The sequence below is a fragment of the Chiroxiphia lanceolata genome, chromosome Z, assembly GCF_009829145.1.
Source record: "Chiroxiphia lanceolata isolate bChiLan1 chromosome Z, bChiLan1.pri, whole genome shotgun sequence".
NCBI lineage: Eukaryota > Metazoa > Chordata > Aves > Passeriformes > Pipridae > Chiroxiphia > Chiroxiphia lanceolata.
In genome coordinates this window covers 15776294-15797296 of record NC_045671.1, presented here as the reverse complement: position 1 = coordinate 15797296, position 21003 = coordinate 15776294, and the positions used below count along the sequence as shown (strand labels likewise).

The window sequence follows — 21003 nt, the reverse complement described above, 5'->3', positions numbered from 1 at the left end:
TGCCAAGAGTTATAAAAAGGCAAGGCACTCACTAAAATTCATACATTATTTCCCTTCCTCAAAACATTTATGATTTCCTGCTAATCCTTTTGTAAGTACAGAGCCATTTCTTATCTGCACAACCACACCATACCAAGCATTTTTACCTTGCCCTAGAAACAGGCCAAAATCCATCTGAATGGCTGAGAATACATATAAACAGGACACTGGTCCAGAAAACAGTTCCTATTACTGTAGTCCCACGTTAAGTCAACATTTTTAAAATATCCTTGAGGTCTACCTAAGACATAACCGAAAAGGACACACAAGTCCCAAATGGGAACTATATTTGTTTCTCACGAGGTTTAAGTGATTAGCCAAACTGTAAGGCATCATTAAAATAGGTCCCTGGACCTAAACTACAGAGTCCACATCATATAAAATCTTACAAGAAATCCATGTGAAATTGTCAGTTTCACATCAAATTTACACAGTCATACTGCAGTGCCTTCCCCCCCCCCACCAATCAGACCCTGCAAGTACACGGTAAAGCTGAAATACGCTCTGAAGTACTTCAACTGCTTCACTGCGGACATGAGCTCGATTTCATCCTGAACACTTGTACGCTTGTCAAATAGGTGTAATACAGGCAGTTCTTAAGAAAATGGAACTTATTAATTAGTACACGCAGAAGGCAAATACGGGCTTCGAACACCAGGGCACTGAACGAAACCAGGCACTGAAATTTATCACGTAGACTAAACCACGACAAAATTACTTTCTCTTGAAAAACCAGGAGGTCATCTATGTTTTAAAGCCTTTCCTCTCCTGACCAAGAGCTAAAAGAAATCAGTCCTGCACTATCGCGATGCTGCAAATTAGAATGTGACTTCGGAGAAGTCCTTCGCGGGGAAAAAAAAAAAAAAATAGAGTAGATTACTCAGTTTTGCAGCAAACTGTTCGGGCAGTGCCGACAGCAGCCGGGGAGCACCCGGGGCAGGGAAACAGCAGTCGCCCGACCCCCAGCGCGCCCGGTCCGGCCCCGCGGAGCCGCGGGCAGGCACCGCGTCCCAGTGGCCGCTGATATATCCGGCCCCGGCCCCGCCGCCGCCCCGAGCCCGCACTTCAAAGCCTTTCGGGACTCCGGCAGAAGTCAAACACAAGCGCACCCCCGCACCCGGGCCGTCCCCCGCGGCCCCGCTCCCGCCGCACCGCTGACAGCTGCAGGCGCCCAGCGGGGCAGTCTGCCCGGCCACTCACCCTCCTGCATCCCCGCACCAGGTGCCCCGGAGAAGGCGGGCGAGCTCTGTCCGCCGCGCCCCAGCGCTGCGCTCCGCGGCAGCTCCCACCGCCCCCGCATCCGCCACCGGCCCGGGGCCAGGCGCGGCCGTGCACCCGGCGGGGAAGGGAGCGCTGGAGCCTCCCCCCGAGCTCTGGCCGCGGGAAAGGGCCCCGCCGCTGTCACCCGCCGCCGAGGCCGAGCGTTGCCCGCCCCTCCAGCCCCCAGCGCCCCTCACCTCGCGGCGGGGGACGGCTCCATCCTCCGCTCGGCGGCGGGGTCCGTCCCCGCCGAGCTCCCCGCCGGCAGCGGCTCCAGGAGCTCGGCGCAGCGGCTGGGGGAGGCAGCAGGGCTGGCGGGGCTGGAGCGCGACGGCCCGGGCAGGTAGTGGAGCAGCAGCGTCTCGGGGGGCTCCGGCGAGGAGGAGGAGGAAGAGGAGGAGGCGGCCAGGGCGGCGGCGAGGAAGAGGGGCGCCTCCGGCAGCCGGTCCAGCTCCACGCTCCGCACTTTACGCAGCTGCTTCCGTCTCCAGTCAGAGCGCTGTTCCTGGCAGCCGCCGCCGCCCGCCTCCCGCAGGAGCCCCCCGCCGCTCCCGGCGACGCTCCCCACCACCGCGCCACCCTTCAGGCTCCCGCAGGTAGCGGCGGCGGCGGCCGCCTCCACGCCGGCGCCCGAGGATAATCCCGATGACGAGGCGCGATCCCCCGCCGTCGCCGCCATTTTCTCTGGCAGGTCACATCGGGCTCCCAAGCACCGGGGGCAGCAGCCGCTCCGCGCGCTGCGCAAAGGGCGCTGCCTGCGGAAACGGCGTAGGGCGGGGGCGGGCGGCGGCAGCCTATTGGCGGCGGCGGCGGCGGGGGCGGGGCGGCCGCGCGAAGGTACGAGGGGCCGCGCCCCGCCCGCCCCCGCGCAGGTGTCGGCGCGAGAAGGAGGCGGGGGAGGGAGCGCGGTGAGGGAGCGGGCTCGTCGCCGCTGCGCAGGTCCTGGACCGGGGCCAGAGCGCGTTGTCTGTCCATCTGTCCGTCAGTCAGTCCGTGCGAGTGGGCGGCCGGGCGGGCCGAGCCCGGGACCCGGTGAAGGCGGCGAGCGGGGAGCGCGTCCCCGCCCTCATGCGGCCCTTCCCACGTGTAGGAAAGCGGTCCCGGGGCGGGGGCTATCTGTCCGCCCGTCCGTCTGTCCGCCGTGAGAGTGGAGGGGAAGCCTTTCCCGGAACTCGGACCGCGCTCCAGCTCGTATCCCCCACCCCTTCCCCCTCCCGTGTGCCTCCTCTCCCTAGCACACCCAGAACTTCCCGGGAAGTCGGGGAGTTGCCGCTGGAATGTGCCTCAGTTCACCTGCTCGTCTCTCTCTGGAGTTAGTACGAAATTAAGTGCACATCCTTGCCCGCAGCCTTCGCGCGTCCTTCTCTGGAACGCCGCTTCCCCTGTGCTCAGGTCCTGCTCCACGTCTGCAAGGCTGGAGAAGCGTTAATGTCTCGCCGGAGTAAACCCGTCTCCGTGTGTGCGCAGGTATGCACACACATTTTAGCCTGCCACGCACACCTATCGCTGTGGCTGCTTCCCGAGAGACTGGGAGAGGGAAGAAAGGCAGGAGACATCACATGGCCAGAACCTTGGAAGGTTTTTCTCTTAGTCTGGATTTCCACACGAAAGGAGTGGATTTGCTTTTTGATCTCAGATGAGGAAAGGAGAACTGGGTATTGCCACGCTTACAAGTTTGTTTTCAGGATGGTGTGAATACGGTAAAAGTCACACAGTTCTAAGCACTTCAACTGAGTATCTTAGGCTTATTTCCCAGAATTTGGTAGGTGCCCAAGTGTAACATTAACTAAGCAACTGAACAATAATTATAAGTATAATCACTTTGCTGAGATCACTGCTTTGATCTGAAGCACTAGTTGGGTGAGAAGTGTCTCCTAAGAGAAGCAGATTCTTTCTTGCCTTACACATGTGATCAGATGCTGACTTAAATGTAGACTCTTTGCTGGAGGATGTGATGAGCAGATTTGTAGAGGTCTTTCCCTCTGGACAAAAGCCTGAGGAGACTTTGTACTTGCTGTACTGGCAGAATAGTATCAGCAGACACATGCATGTGACCTCAAAGTCACACCAAGTGAAAGATACACTTGACAAGATGTACCTATACTTGTGAAGGTTTTTCAGTGAAGAATGCTGTGGGAAAGTCAGTTGCATTCATTGTCATCTTGCAAGAAGGGTTCCTTTGGGATAAGCAGGTCATCTAAAAATCCTCTTGTAATGTACAACTCAGAGACATAACTTAATTCAGAACTTCATAAAGGTAGCATTTGACTCTTATTTGAAGCCTCTGCTATAAATTAGAGACAGTTTTCTATAAGATTCCTAAATGAAGCCACATTGACAAAGGGAGAATCTTAATAAATGCCAGGAGTAAGATAACAAGGTATCCACTTTGTAGAAGCAGCATGAGATTAGCTGCATGCAAATGCTGAAATAGATGGTTGAAACGAACTCAATTTTTATTAGTTGTAGGTAGTGTAACCTGCATGTACACAGCATCCTCTAGTCTTCAGTAGGAAAAAAATACCAATAAGCAGTGCACTATTATATATTTTTAAATATTCCTCTTTGCTATAAAATCACATTCACAGAAAAAAACCAAAACACCAACCAACCAAAAAACCCCCAAACCCTAAATACAAAAACCCAATCCCATAACCGTACACTTTTAAAGAAATCTAAATAGAAAAAGAAAATAACTTTAGGAATTTTGTAAATTCTTGTCATGTGGAGGACAAATACACCTCTAAATAGCAATTGGTTGGAGAAGAATAAAGAGAAGAAAAAGCGACTCTTTAATACAAGTAAATCTAGGAGATAAGGGTGCATACAATGTGTATGACAGGTCTAGGGGACACCTCTCCCAGAGTGCCAATGAGGGAGAAGGAAATGGGAAATTCAAGACAAAACATCAGAGTGGCAGTGGGGTACTGAGGAATGTGCATGTACACTGAGGTGAAATGCCTTCTAGAAAGCAGCTAGGAACAGGGCAAAATATAAACTACAGGGACAGCGGGAGGCACCATTGCAAGAAATAATTAAATGCAGACAAGTGCTGTCACCATCCCTGTTAAGGCATGACTTTGCCTTTTGGCCAGCACTGTCAAAGATTAGAGTTACTTTTGGATAAGATGCAAGGTGGAAAACCCTCACTATTCTGTCATTAAAGAATATCCAGAATGCCTTATGAAGGCTGTTTATCTCCTGATTATTGGCTGAAATTCAATTTTACCTTTTACTTATAATTCTTATATTCACCTTATTTTTTCAAACGGGTGTTTCTCCACTCTGCCTTCACCACTGCAGCACAGTGGCAAACAAGAAAACACCTTCCATGGCTCTCTCCAGAACACGAGGTAATGCATTGCCACTGCACAACATAGACTTATACACTATATAGAGGCTCTATTAACCTCTTCATTTTGAAATCAGAAATTGAACATGCTGATTGACTTCTGTGTTTTCTTGTCATTCTCTTTTAGAAGTCTTTTTGCACTTAAGCAAGTGAGTTGAGCTGATTATAAAAAGCACAAAACTTACTGAAGAGCTCAGAAAGATACTCAGCTACCTCTTGCACAGATTATTTCTCAGTCTGTCTAAAACAGCTTTAGACAGTAACATGTGACTTTAAATAGTTTTCAGTGGGCTTGTTTCCCCTAAGTCACAAGTAGTGGCACCCCGGGTTTGTTACAAAACAGAGGCCTTTGGCCTCAAATTAGCACCAACATTTGGAACATCTACTGTTGTACACAAAGAAACTTCTGTTTGGGAACACACTAAGATTTTGCAAGCCAAGGAGTTTCCTTGTTGCACAAAACTTGTAACAGTGTCATTAATAATCAACAATTTTCAACATGCTAGAGATAGGAATCTACTGTGCCCCTGAGTACATAACCTAGGCATCATCATCCAAAACCAGAATAAATATGAGAGATAACACAATCTGTTTGTTTCTGGTCTTGACTACACATGCAAAAAGTGCTTTAATACTGTATACATGCTGGATTCTCCCTGTCTTCTTTTCTATGTAGAAAGACTTATCCCCACCTTGATCTTCTATTCATTCTTTCCATTGTGAGAAAGGAGAAACAAACCTGGTCCTAAACCATAATCCTTTCCTGTTTACTCCTTTGTGTAATGATGAAGTCAACGCAACTAAATGAGGTCCTTTTCATGCTCATTTCCTAGGTCCTGCTGAAAATCTGCTGGTGTCTCTGTCTCCTGTAGAAACACTTTGCCATCTTGCTGATGCACCGTCCTTACTTTGTAGCATAACAGGTATAGTCTCTAGAAGAAATTCCACCTCAGAAAAGCAGGATCCCATGTCACTTTTCAGGAGAGAAAAACCCAGGTAAAACTAAAAACTAAAATCTGTTACAGGGAATTCTAGAGGTTTTGTCACTCCCTTGAAATGTCTAGTCTACTGTTATTTATGTGTTTCTTTTCTTAATGTTTTACTTATTAACTTCTTCATTAATTTCAATAGAAAATGTGTTTAAAGATTTCTTCCCTCACATTTCAGTCCATGTGGAACTGAACTTTTGTTAAAAATGTATTTTGGATCCACAGTGTTGTAGACTGTATCTTGACCTAGGTATCAGACACGTTACATAAGAAAAGACCTGTACTTTAACCTCCCTTTTCTGCCAAAGCATATAATAACAGTTCTCTGTTTCTTTTTAAGAACTAATGATACTGATGCATCTTCTAACATTCCTGCACTGTCCAGTCACATTCATTACACTTACCAATTTTTTTCCTGTAGCATCTACTAATGAACTTTTGGTCTACCCACCATATGATCCAATGCAAAAGGTCGTCTGTTTCCAAAGAGTATGATAGACAACCAAGCAACAGAGCAATCAGCAGACTAGAGTGCAATCCTTGCACAGTAGAAGTCTATCAGCTGTCTCGATTTTTGGTGTTGGTGTTTTTTTTTTTCTCACTAGTTGTACATCTTGCATTAACTATGAAAATTAGCTCAATTTTTGATCTCAGATAGTCTTTAGAATATTAATAGCTTGATGTCTAATTTGGATATTCTTCTTGGCTACAGTCACCATCCTTTCATGGTTCAATTTTTTTTTAATATTTACCTGCTTCAGACATGACACAAGGCTGAGGGATTTAATATTATTGAGTTTTCAGGTGAACTTTTGCTCAAAGGAAGTATAGGAATGAAGTGAGCAAAACCTGTTAAGGTTCTTCTCATACATCACTTATGAAGATCTACGAAAAGTATTGCAGCCATCAGCTCTTTTTCTCATACTTTTCCAGACTAGTAAATTGACAACATAGGTCTCACCTGGATCAGCAGTTCCATCTATTATAAGCATCACTATCTGTTTTCGCTCTGGGGAAAAGCAACTGTGCCATTTCAGACTCAGGAGACCAGTGATAGCTTAGTTTTCCTTCATGCTGTTGCTCTCACTGTTACATCTCTTTCAGCCTAGATGTTTATTATTCCTTCTGTTCTATGAGACAAATTTGAGTTCAAATTTGAGGCACAAATAGAAGTACATCTGTTAATAAACTGTGCGTGCTTTTCTCCACTGGAAGCTACGGATTTCCAAATTAAGAGGAACAGGTGGCAGAATTCCACTTTTATTTTTGTCCCTAAGGGCAATAGAGAATGGAAGAAGGACGACTTCCTCACTACCATGAAAGAGGACTCCACAGTTATTCTCTTCCTCTTCCTGCTGCTTGTCACCCTTATTCTGCCAGCAGCATAATCATACAGTGCCAACAATAAACTGCAGTTACTAGAGGACAGTAACTTGACAACAGCATAAACACCCAACCACCAGTAAACATTAGAAGTCTTGTTGGTGTGTCTCAGCACGGCTGTGGGCTGTAAACCAACAGTCTCATGTGATTGATATATCTAGCACATACCAAACAAGTCTGACAAGCATCCTGTAAAAGAGGAGCAGACAACACTGACACAATTTGACAGAGACCTCTGGATTACTGCTTTCCTACGTAACTGCCAGATGGACAAGGAATTGGCACAAACACCCTCCACAGAGTACCCTGCTAGCTTTCTACAGAGCCAGTGCATGTCTGAATAATAATTTCTGAGTTTAGTAGTGACATCCAGCCTGACATATTCTCTCTCTCCTTTTCATTTGTTCATCCCGCCCTGGCCCTCTAGTTATAATGTCTGTGTGCTTTCATTCATGATGGCGAGCAGTTGCTCTTCCTAAATCTAGCAGGTAGACCTGCCAAGGTCCTTACAGCTGTCAGAGGAAAAAAGAAAACTCAGCAACAACATCAGCGCCTACTTCATCATGTGATCCCTTTATGCCAAGTCTGTCAATTTTCTGGCACCATGGTAGAAGTGAATCAAATAACTATTAGGTGTAACAATGTCAGGGAACCCACAGATTTTAAAAGTAGTAATGGGATCTTTTATGTCCAAACAGTCATATCTTTAACATACCCAGCTCTTTAGAAAAGACTGCATCATTTTTCTCCTAAGCTCCTAAATTTCAGTTATTTCCTCCAGCAATTATAGTAGGCACAACACTACTTTATTGCTTGTGTACCAGTGACAGTCACTGAGAATGGTGTTTCCAAAGCTGTTTAATCACAGTGTATCAAGCTATCATCTAAACTAAACATTCTCCAAAAACAGATGATCTGGACATCAGTAGCAGGCATTTGCCTATCCTGAGACAAAATATTTTGAATATTTTGTTGCTTGAACAATTTTCTCTTCTGTGCGTACATAAGTAAGTAAAAAAAGCTTCCCATGTGGTTTCTGTAAAAAGGATTGCACTGGAGAGTTCTGAGGAAAGTGACTTTTCATTCTTAGTATTCGATTAGTATTAAAACCAATAATTTTATCTTTATATTTCATGAAAAGTTGGCTCCAAAAGAAATATAATGGAATAAAATATATGTTTGCAAAACAAAGTTCTGACCTTTCTTGAGTTCTGATTTACTAATAAGAAGATATTTTGAAAAATATTCCATCTATTCCACAGTATAAGCCTATCTATTGAATTTGGTTGCTGTTCCTGAAATTTATTTATCATTCACAGACCTCTCGCTGCTCTATATCATAGCTTCCTTTCCTACACCCAGTTCATTTATAATTTTTACTATGTCTGGATACTAACAAATCTCACCTATCAATAAATCATGAATAGAAAAATCCTCTGCTTTCTGCATGCTTACCTTCCTTCTGTTAGATACTGAAATCACAGGAAGTTACTGTTGTATTAGTTGGTGGCCTTCAACATTTGCAAAGTTAATTTCTATGTAATATAAATACATGCAAATACTATATATATGTGTAACATATATATGCTCTTCTTTAACAGATTGGGTTTATATTTTGCAATTTTAATTCTGATGATTTCGTTTCATCTTGCTGATGATATTACCAGGGTACAAAACTGAGCTGACTTCACATGCTCTACGTGTTTGCACTATGAAAGGCTTTGAGAAGCAAAGAATGACCTTGACAGAATATGTTTATGTGGGTTTGGGAGAGGTCCTTATTCTAATGGTTGCCAAGGTAGGATACACAATTTATTTTGAGAGATTGCCTATCTTCCTTGTTCTTTGTGGTTTAAGCCAAAACTTTTCACAATTTGAACAAAGACTTGCGAGTCTCCAGAGCATAACTGACCATTTACTGCTGAAGGTATTAACCATGCAAGCCACTTCCAGTTAGTTGTGTTACTGCTTTTCAAGGATGGGGCTTTAATCAAGTTTGCTGTGCACAGTACTAGCATTGCAAGCCAGATCAGTTAAAAAACGAATGTCACAATTTTCTTTTGAACTTCATTAACAAAGGAACAGTACTGAGCTGCTGCTTTTAGTTTCATGTCCTCTAGACACAAGATTTGGAGGTGATTTTATTTACAAATATTGGTACCGATTTCATTATACTGACTTCACTAGGTGGTTTCTGACATCTTAATTATAAAGCTGCATGAACTGTCTGCTTTATGTTGAAAAGAACAATATTCCTTTTAATTTCTATCCAAGATAAGAATGTGTATTAGCACATTTACATATTAGTCACAGAAGTCTTGAGATTATAACTATTTGTTTGCTCTGTTTAACCAGAACAAAGGATCCTTCACAGGGTGGTAACATACCTTTCAGTCCACAGTAAGAACTACTGCAGCTGATTTCTTATAACTTTTTTCACCCTCTGGATTATACCCATGTATATTTGAAGTACAGAGAGATACCAAATGTAAAAATAACATGCAGACTAGTGGTGCTATATAAAGAAAATAGCACTCCCTTCTTACTAAAGTTCCTAAACCGAAAGCCTTCTTAATTATTCCCAAATTCCTTTGTATATTCTAACTCCCCACGTTTACTCTCAATTGCGAGAATATGTATTCCTTCTTCATAGAGAACTCGAATTTATTTGGGTTTAGTTCAGTAGAAGGCCAATATTGGCCTCTTTAGCCACCAGTGTGCTTGTAACAAACGTGGGTAGAACCCTTCCCAAATCTTCGTTTGTGAAGCCCAGCCATGATGATGATGATTTCAGTAGAAGCACTTACACATTATCTCAGTAACATTTTATTTTGAGTATGAGGAAAACCCAGTTCTCTCCTGTCAGCTACAGGTTTAAAGTCTTCAAATCCTAGGAAAAGGAACTTTTCATATGTTAAAACACCCTCATAGTTCAGGTCAATACTTTATTCTCTTATCCTGTCAATTAAATTTTAGTACAGCAGATTGCCATTTGCTGCATCATTAAGCAGTACATAGCTGTCCTTTTTCCCCTCAGTAGAGTCCCTTTCTCTTCCACATTTCTAAAAATCCTCTCAGATTCTTAAAATTTGAATTTGGTTTTGGGAATCTTTAGGCTCAACACAATGGTTAGACATGATATATACTTCTGTGGAGCACTATAAATGTCCACCACAAGAAGGGGTAATATATACCCTACTCTATGAGAGTCTAGGTATCAAAGAACAACACAACTCACCTTTTCACCATTTTAAGTAATCAAATGCTTGAAGGAAGCTGAAGAGCATCTGAAAAGTGTCACTGGAGAAAATTGCAAAAGAAGAATATGGCCAATTAGAAAAGCCTGCAGAAAGTAAAAGATCTTATTTTTAAAATTCAGAGTTTCTCTTCTTTATACCATGTGAATGGTATAAAGCAACGTATTTATTTTTAAAATAAAATAGGACTTTTTCTCTAACTCAAGTGAACATGTATATTAATCAGTCAGTAGATGCAAAATTCTTTGTATGTTATTTTTTCCTTGCAATTATCTTCAGTTCTTATTTGCATTCTAAAATGATCACTGATGACAGCATATTAAAGAGGTACGTAGCATAAACTCCTAGCTCCTCCCTCCTTCCCTCTTTTTTTAAAGTACTGAAAGTAGAGAAGCTAAATTCCAATGCATTTTGATGATGTCAAGACAACCAAAGTTGTGGCTATAAAAAGAAAATGTTTCTATTTCCCCTGCTCCCAACAAAGCATGAGATAAATAGTTACTTTTTGGAATAATAAGGATTCATACCTGAAACTTAGACTAGCTTTATAAACCTGTCAAATAGTTTGTTTAAAACCATAACACACAGTGTATTTGGTGCAGATGCATGTTGCAGAACCATGTGAGGGTGCTTGTTTTGGTACATAGAAAGGCATTCCAACCATCTTATTTTAGTTATTGTACCACACCAGAGATAACAAAAGCTGTCCTAAGATTGAAGTGTATGATGCTTTCAAAGCATGTTCATTGTGAATATTCAAAAGGTCAGAGGTCTGAATTCCACTGATGTCTCACATTCTAGTCTCATTGAAGAAGATGGGAAAGTATGAATTAAAATGTTACTAGTAAGCCTGAGCTTACTGTATGATTTTCTGAGTATTTGGGCATTCATTGGTTAGAAGAGGATATAGGGAGGCTCCAAAATTACAGAGAGACAAAATCTGTCCATTTCTCCTCTGCATTCTCAGCTAAGCTTTTGAGGAGCACCTGTCATGGTCCGGATGGTTCAGCTCTGTGGATGGGGGAAGGATGCTGCTACCATTCCTGCTAAAGTTCCTAGGCCCAGTGGAGGCAATGTCTTCCTAGAGTCCTCTTTTGCCCAAAGTCCAACTTTAATGATTCTGGATTCGTTCCTATGAAAAGTTTGATTTTAGACAAACATCTTAAAAATGAGAAGTACTTTTATCTAAGTGAGGAAAAGGTAAATCAAAATTCTGTGTGTCATCCTCTCTGAAAAATATGCAGTTTATTGTATTAATACTGACATGAAGATCTCCTTAAACAAAGCATTCATTGTAAAGTGACGTCTTAAGGTTGCCCTACACTTTTAACACTGTAATTCTCTGAATATCCAGGTTTTATTTGTATAACAACTCCTAAAGCACAGACAAGTGAAACAACTTACCATCACCCAGAAAAATCATGGCCTAAACTAGAAATGAAATCAGATTAGAACATCTGCTCTGGACACTACACACAGGCCCATCTCCTTGCGGAATATAAAAGACTTATGGGTCTTCCGTGTCATAGCTTGAGTTTTCTCTTTGCCTCAGCAACTAATGTCTTGAAAAGAGAGATCTAGTGATCAGTGTTTCTTAGTCTAAATGTCATCGATTGCAGTTAAAATACTGTTTTTCTTGAATTCAAGCATCAAAATACTCTTACAGGAATGATTACAGAGGCATCTAAAGCAGAATGTTTAATTCTCTTTGCTGCAAACACATGTATTTCTCCCACAAATTAGTAGAAAGTCATCCAAGATTGAATTAATTCACCTAGGACATTGCATCTATGGTACTCATTCCCTTTCTAATTACAGACAAAAAATACCACATGAATATTTTTAAGCTCTAATAATTTTCTGATAACATGAGTCAGACATGGTGGTTTATGGTGGCACTATACTGAATAGCAAAGCTCTTCTGTACTTCAAAAACATGCACAAAAACTATAGCTCCTATCACAAGACACATTGGACAATGGACATGGTTCAATTTTCACTATTTCCAGGTAGCAGAAGGGGGCTAGGAAGTCTGCAGAATAAAGAGGCTGTGGTGGTCACACTCTCCTCTTTGCCTGCACTGGGCTCAGCAAAAAGCAAACTGAGCTGGCCAAGAATAAGTTGATTCAGCATGCTCTGCTGAAAAGGCTCTTAAGCTGTTCCAGACAAAACCATGAAGAAGGATGACAGTGACAACACCGTCTATCCTTCAGGCTAAGTCTCCCCCCCACCCCCACCAGGTTTTGAACTGCTGCCAAAATGAATCATGTCTACTTTAAAATGTACTAGGAAGTTCATGTCTGGCACAGGTTGCTCCTTAGTTCTTTTTAATTGTCTTCTATAGGTGCATGATCTACTGAAAGTTTCAAATATGATTTATATTGCAGCATAATAATGTGTGATTTAACTTCAAGTAAAAAGGCTTGACCTTTTTTACTGTTATTTGCTACATTCATTTGTACAACGTAAGACAAAGCTAAAGAGGTGAAAACTAGTGAGAACTGACTGAGACTGAAGTGCTTGTTTCAGATAATTTTGCATGACCTACAAATACATTCCTTTTCCCCTATAGTTATTGCTTCAGGCTTTTTCTTTGGTCTTTTCTGTACCACAGAAGTTGCAGTGATTTCACTGCATCAGTTTCAAGAGGAACATATTTAAATCAGACCAATCCACTTGTATTCGAAGCCCCCTTGAGAAATTTCCAGACATAAGACCTTTTATTTAGTATCAGCAAAGTTTCTCAGTTAGGGGTTTTTGTCATCAATAGATCTCAAAGCACTTTATAAAGTAGATTACTCCCATTTACTCTGTTTTGCACTTGGGGAACAGATGAAATTTTTTGCTTGCTTGTGGTCAAATAGAAAGCTGGGAAGAAAAACCTGTGTCTGTCCAATTCAGTGTTTCAGCCACAAAACTGCATGGGATTTCCAAGTTTTCCTGACATGAATGTACTTTGAGGATCACATTTCTGCTAACCTTGTAATGATGTTCCAGTGATTTCATGGTAATCATATTCAATTTAAAAGAAATACAAAATAATAGGACTTATTTGGTGTATTCTAAAGTGGTGGGGGGTTGTTTTGTTTTGCTTTGTTTTTTAAATACAATATCAGCTCATAAGAGAGTATCCATCTCTTAGTTTCTACCATGTAAAAAATATCAGAAGCATGGGTGGAATATCTAGAACCTCTCTTCCTTCATCAAATTCAGGCCACAGAAAGTTCACTCCAAAGTTATGTTCAGATATAAGTAAACCATCTAACAGCCAAAATATCATAGAATCACAGAATCAGCTGGGTTGGAAAAGACCTCTGAGATCATTAAGTCTAAACCTTGATCCACTACCACCACGGTTACTAGACCATGGCACTAAGTGCCACATCCGGTCTCATCTTAAAAACCTCCAGGGATGGAAAATTCACCACTTCCCTGGACAGCCCATTCCAGTGCCTGATTACCCCCTCTGTGAAGAATTTCTTCCTAATATCTAACCTAAACCTCCCCTGGCACAGCTTAAGACCATGCCCTGTTTTCTTACTGATAGTTGCCTGGGAGAAGAGACCAACCCCCACCTGGCTACAACCTCCTTTCAGGGAGTTGTAGAGAGCGATGAGGTCTCCCCTGAGCCTCCTCTTCTCCAGGATAAACAACCCCAGCTCCCTCAGCCTCTCCTCACAGGACTTGTGTTCCAGTCCCTTCATCAGCCTTGTTGCTCTTCTCTGGACCTGCTCCAGCACCTCAATATCCTTCCTGAACTGAGGGGCCCAGAACCGGACACAGTACTCCAGGGGTGGCCTCACCAGCACTGAGTACAGGGCAAGAATCACTTCCCTGCTCCTGCTGGCCACACTGTTCCTGACACAGGCCAGGATGCCATTGGCCTTCTTGGCCACCTGGGCACACTGCTGGCTCATGTTCAGCTTCCTGTCAATCCAAACTCCCAGCTCCCTCTCTGCCTGGCTGCTCTCCAGCCACTCTGTGCCCAGCCTGTAGCTCTGCATGGGGTTGTTGTGGCCAAAGTGCAGGACCCGGCACTTGACCTTGTTGAACCTCATCCCGTTGGAATCAGATCATCTCTCCAGCCTGTCCAGGTCCCTCTGCAGAGCCCTCCTGCCTTCCAGCAGATCAACACTCCCACCCAACTTGGTGTCATCTGCAAATTTGCTAATGGTACACTCAATCTCCTCATCTAAATCATCGATAAAGATATTAAAGAGAACTGGGCCCAACACATCGCTGGGGGACACCACTAGTGACCGGCTGACAACTGGATGCAGCCCCATTCACCACCACTCTCTGGGCCCGGCCCTCCAGCCAGTTCCTAACCCAGCATAGAGTGCCCCTGTCCAAGCCATGGACTGACAGCTTTTTCAGGAGTATGCTGTGGGAGACGGTGTCAAAGGCTTTGCTGAAGTCCAGACAGACCACATCCACAGCCTTCCCCTCATCCACCAGGTGGGTCACCTATATAGTGGTATAGCAGGATAGAAATAAGCCTAAAGTGTGAGCATGCAACTAGTTTAACAAGGAGCAAGAAGCAATAAAAATGTTTGTATTGAAACAGCACCTCATTTTCCATCCAGCCTTCAGAATGCAGAGATAAGCTTTCCTTGGTAAGGCTGTCTGTTAGGACTGGGCTATCATGTAGTGGGCTGATGCTGGCTATTTTTGCATTAAATGTTCTTCCTCTGTCACTAGAACCTGAGGGATGTAGTGACATCTCCATCCTTGGAGGTTTCCAAGGCTTAGTTAGACAGCACCACAACTGACCCAGTTTGATGCTGTCAATAGACTTACTTTGAGCAGGAGGTTGAACTAGGTAATCTCAAGAGAGCCCTTCCAGACAACACTTCAGTAGTCCTGCAATTTCAAACCGCATGTGAATGCAATGGATCTTGCATTTAAATTGGTCTGTAGTATCTGAAGAAAAAACCCACCAGCATGAGTGTAGATAAGGTCTTGCAGAATTACTAAGCTGGGAAAATTCTTCATCTCAGAAAATGGAAACACTCAATTTTCTATGGTATGCTGTCTGTTATGGTAGGAGTGGAATTAATTAGATTTCTATATTAGCTAGGTCTTGTATGCAGAAGCATTTTATTAATTAACCCAGTTTTACAGATGAATAAGAAGTTGAGTTCCTGTTATGAACAATACTTAGCCCTTTTCTAGATTCCAGTATTCTTCTGTCCCTTTGCAATAAAACACAGAAAATTGCAGATCAGCATACATACTGTGATCTGTAACCTTTTTTTTTTTGTCGTCTTCCGTTTTTGCACAGTACTTCTAAATGCTACTAACCTTCAAGAAGGACGTGATTATGGGAGAGGTACCACAGTCTTGTTTTATTATCAGTGCCTAATTAGAACTAGGAAGACTTACCCCTTCTGTTACAGGGAAAAAGCCAAAGCAAGAGAAACACAAGCATTCATGTCATCTGTTATGTAGGAAATAGCTAATCTGAAGCTACCTTTTTCACATATAAAGTAGTCTAATTAGCATTCCTGCTAATTAGAATGAGACAGAAAGAGTTAAGGGAACCATTTTCTACTGAGAAATGTAATCACCCCTCAAACAGTGTTTGGTATATACTCATTTGGCTAAATTATGTTTAGGTAAATAAGCCCTCTAAGGACTCATCTGATAAGGTGTGAATGTCCTGTTCTGCTATTTTCTGATTACTTTTTCCTGTGCATTTTAAGTTATTTATTTCATATTATAGTATATAAATTGATCATATAGCAGTTAGACCTGAAATGAAATGTCTTATCTGAACAAGATATTTGCATTGATTTCAGCTGAAATTTTTTTCCTCAAACTTTTCATTTGGTGTGTTAGTTCAAAACAAAGCCAGGTTTTGAAGTGAAGAAATCCTTCTATCAATGGAGTCTTGTGGTCAGTTCTGTTACTAGTCACATTTGCTCTTACAAACAATTGAATTCTTGGCTTCCTTTTAAGTCAGTGGGAGTTTTTACTCTTTGGGCGAAGTATTATATTTTAAACAAATGAAATGCTTATGTTCAAGGCCTTTCTTTGTGCACACCTAAAATATATTGAGTTTCAAACACCTCTATATATTGCTGTACAACTGTGAGTAATCTTTTATACTGCTGAGTTTTCCCAGAGCAGTTGATGATGAATAGTTGCTGAAGTAACACTAAAGCAGAATTAGGATGGACAAGTATCAGAACTATTGAAATTATTTTGCTTAGAGTGGAAGTTAATTGTATTTATTCAGTGTCTCCCGCTAAGCTTATTCACAGAACAGTATCTCATGAGAAGAAATATGTGTAAATCAAGACAAAATCCGAAGTAGACTAAATAGACATGAGTTCTTGTTGAGTTCGTTGTAGTTATTTTACGACTCTAGAAATCATCGCATCAGATACAGAAAAGTAGCAAAATAATAAAAAGGCATTTTTAAAGTTCTGCGTGTTTTTCCTCCAATTTTTTCTTGTGATAAAAAATAAAACTATGTACAGAGCAATAGATACATATTAGGCATATTCTAAGATGTTAAGTCAAGAATCCAGCTGATTTTTGTTGCTACAAAAATCATGTTATCTTTTCACAGTACAAATGAAGAACAGTGGACAAACTCTCAGCTCATACATCTGACATGACTTGATACAACAAGAAAAATGGATATGCAATGAATTAAAGATGTTTTAAGTTCAATAATCTTATTTTTGTTGTAAATTCTGAAAGATATTTTAAAATACTTTCAGAAGGGTAAGATGACATGCAGGTTTTGTGACAATGGATGTCTAAAGAAGAATGCAGTACAGGAAATTAAGATATACATGTAGATAAACTTACTGCAAATAAAAATTTGCAGGAATAGGCCATGGATTTCTTAACTGTTCACACTTAATGTTTCCTACAGTGTTAGTGTATGAAGAAAGCTCTTTCATTGCCTGATTGTAAATTAAATAAACATGTTCCTTACTAGTCTCTTTTACATTAGTTTCTGTTTTTTTAATAAACAATGGGGTTTTTTTCACCACATAAAAACTATAAAGTTTTAGGAGCATAATCTTCCAAACATTGGCACTGGAGAGTACGTATATTCTCCTTTTATAGACTACTGGATCACAAATGGTGTCAGACTCAAAATCTGACACTCTGATCTAGATTGTCTCAGTTCAAACTGGATTCCCATTACAGTTGACTAATCTGTTGGAAGTAGATCTGTTCAAGGTATTATCAAACTTCTGCACCCAATAACTTCATCTCAGTATGCGTTGTTGTCCCCACCCCTGTAAATGTCACCTCCTGCCAGGTGGGTCCTACAAGCATCTTTATCCTCCGCAATAGCTCTTCCCAATGCCAACCTCATTGATGCCCATAGCACATGTACACAACGAATGGCAACCTAGCATGCCCAAGTCCCAGCAGAGTTCAACATAAAAGCTGGAGGCATGAGGCTTGGGGCACCTGAGATTTTTCTGGAGCTCTGCATAGATTTACCCACCCCACCTTGACATGCTTTCCAGGGAGGGACTGTCTTCAATGGCTGGTTGTGGCTGCCACAAATAAGTAAGGTAATTTTGTTGGGCAGGTTTTGAACATAACTGAGAGCAGGATGTGCTAGCATGGAACATGTTAACTAGCCAGGTGCCTTCCTTCAGAAGAGAAATGAGACAACACAGACTGACAAGAGGTCTGGACACAGCCCAGTCTGCCCTGCAACAGAGCATTGGGACACTGAGACATAACCCTCATTTCTGTCCACACCACTTCTTAAACTCCTTCCACCCAACCACAGTAAGCAGTAAACAGAGGTAAGAAACAGAGAGTCTGCTTGCATTTTATATGGCAGTTACATAAGAACGAAATGTGTGGAATTTCAGAAGTCTGGTGACAGAGTCTTCAAGATCAGAAGTGCCATTTCTTCCCTAATAACTGAATTATGTAAACAAAGGCCACGACTACATGCATTTAAATGTAGGTCAAAGTGTTCCTGATTTCAAGACACAATGCACAAAAGAATTAATTTATCTGAGACTGGAACATCAAAGACCTTGAAGAAGGCAATACAGATGACTGTCAGCACACTCATATTTGTGACTTCTAGTATTTCCCTCTGTAAATAAAAAGAATGAGAAAATGATCCAGTTTAATGTCTTCAGATGAAAAAATCGCTGTATCTGCGTGCTTTGGAGTAACAGGAAATCCTCTTTCCATGGCAGCAGCAGGATGCTAAGGGTGGAACAACTCATTGCACAGGTTGTTGTTATATTACATTGCTATAAATGTAATGATAAGTTACAAATGTGCCCCACCGTGCCTATGACACCAGCAAAGCAGCAAAGCACAACGTGCTTTCTTTTGTACTGTGAAGTCATGAGAAAAAGGCAGCAACTTTGCAGGCCACATACAACAACAAAAGGATATGAGCTTCCCAGCAGTACCTCCCTTTCTTTGGGGTTTTGACTTAATAGTATGATCCAAGTCACCTAAACCCAGATTCATTACCTCAGCTGTACCATCTGCCTCTCACAAGGTGACAAAACCCAATCAATCCCATGTACTTGCTGAGAAGAAGCTTGAGACATTTGAAGTTTCATTAAGATTTATCAATTATGCCTCATATCAAGTTCTGCAATTATAATCAGAGATAAGCATTAGTCTCATATCTAACGTAATGCCAATGATATTAAAATGTATTTTTGCAACAAACCCTCCTCCCTAATTTTCCAGCAATATTTAAAAAGAAATATAAATGGATAGCAATGCCTCTCAATAAGGCAGACTAGTTTGTCTATTACTCCAGCATTGTGAAACTGATGTTGTGAAATAGCAACTGAAAGAAGCCTAGCCCAAGGCCCAAAAGGAGTGATTTATGCTACTAACTTAAGAAAGAAAACTGTCCAGAACTTTAAAAATAAATAGTGCACTGAGCTCTTTTAACTTATTTCTGAAATTACTACCAACTGCATACTGATTTCAAATCTTTATACTCTACAAAACTCCCAGGAGTGAAATTTGGCAAGGACTTAGCAGCTGAGAAAGACAGAGGAGATGAATCGTGGTTGTATGGATACAGCACTGCACACACTTAGTGCTGAAAGTTTTATATTTTGTAAATGTAGAATACTCATGCACAATTTCAGTATTCTTTCAATTGTGATGCATTCATATATTTTAACAACTTGTAACAAAAGAACAGTTCTACCAAAGCCATTTTGGAGAACAAAATTCAAAGATCTGAAGGGGAGTATGCATTATAGAGTCTATTAGAGCAATTATTATCTTGTAGGTAATGTACAAAGAAAGCATCCTGTGTTTAGGCAAACTGAACTGATTTCAAGAAGGAAAAAATTTGTTTAAAGTTATGCATTCTCTGAGTCTACACTACAGAAAATTAAGACAGTTTTAAAGACTACTAAGATCTGTGCAAAGACCGATGAGCTAGGTGCTGTCTCTCCCGTGGAATGTAAAATGAATGGAAAACATGCTTTTAAGAACACCTGAGAATGAAGCTGTGATACTTTCTTCACTGTGAATAAATGACCAAGTGGGTTGATAATGTGTCTGTTACTCACATGAATCACTCAGGACTACCTCTTTAGAAAAAATTAGTTCAAAATACATCGCCGACATCATATTCCTCTAAAAGAAAATGGAATATTATTGGTACTAGAGCAGTAAATTTACTTTTAATTACACTTATTTTTATAATTTAAGGCCTATTCAGAAAGTCCATGGAAATATGGCCTCTGATACTTGTAATTAGAAGTAGGAGGAAAAAAAATCTAAAAACATTCCATGAAGAATTTGAATTATTGTTTGTTTTCTCCATACAGAGGTAGTCAATTAAGTAAAGAGCTACACAAAATTTGGTGATGGCTGACTATGTCTGAAAATAAAAGATATTGGTAATTTTGCAGGCTGTTAGATTGGGTTAGAATAATTAGATCAGTAAGAATAATTTCTAGTTCACCTGTAGGGTAGACTGTGGTAGTAATTAAAAAAGACTACTGTGGAATTTCTAAATGCCAATATTGGTCCATTTCTTGCAGAAATTTCCTTAATATTCTCATCTCATACTGCTGACAGTCTGAGACTAAGGAGTGATCACGAGAAAAGATTATCTTTCTAAATGAGAGGTCAAGAGACTTCCAGGGCAGGAATGGATTGCAGCAGTAGCACTGTATGAAATTGCTACTATTGTCATATAACCTGTGACTAATGCTTAGGTAAGGGAGCGGGAGCCTCACAGTTCCTCCAGTCACAATAATATAGTGCTTTTATGAAATTGAAATGGCTTTATCAAGAAGTGATTTGGAGCCTAAATTAGGTAGTTTATTTTCTGTCAAACTATACATGGCTTTTTGACATAACAGGGACAATTTCAGGCTTAATGCATCTTTTCTCGATTTATTGTTCATTGTAGAAATTACACCAACAGAAAATTGCGGGAATAATAATACTCATGTGAGAAAAAACAAAATAATCAAAGAAAGGTTTTCCCCCTCACTCCCCCCCCCCTCCCGGATTTCATGCAAACACTTTTTTGGGGGGAGGCAGGGAGGCAGATGCACAAGAAAGCCTTATGTCCAGAGAAAGGAATTTACAATTTATATAGAATCAGAGTGTTCTTACAGTGCATTACTGCTACACAGCATGTGGTGCCTTGCCTGAACTCTATTGTTAGAATATACTCACTTCAACTCTGCTCCTCTGTAATGTATTAGATACCTAACAGGGGCAGAAG

The 21003-nt window shown here is 41.4% G+C and overlaps 1 protein-coding gene across 1 annotated transcript in view; it reads right to left on the bottom strand.

Moving 5' to 3' along the window:
* MAP3K1 (mitogen-activated protein kinase kinase kinase 1) overlaps positions 1–1999 on the bottom strand; it is a 56840-nt gene extending 54841 nt beyond the window's left edge. The window contains exon 1 of the mRNA XM_032676074.1: positions 1497–1999. Coding sequence (XP_032531965.1) covers positions 1497–1978 — 482 coding nt within the window. The 5' untranslated portion in view covers positions 1979–1999. The remainder of the gene's footprint in view (positions 1–1496) is intronic.
* Positions 2000–21003: the final 19004 nt, after the last annotated feature.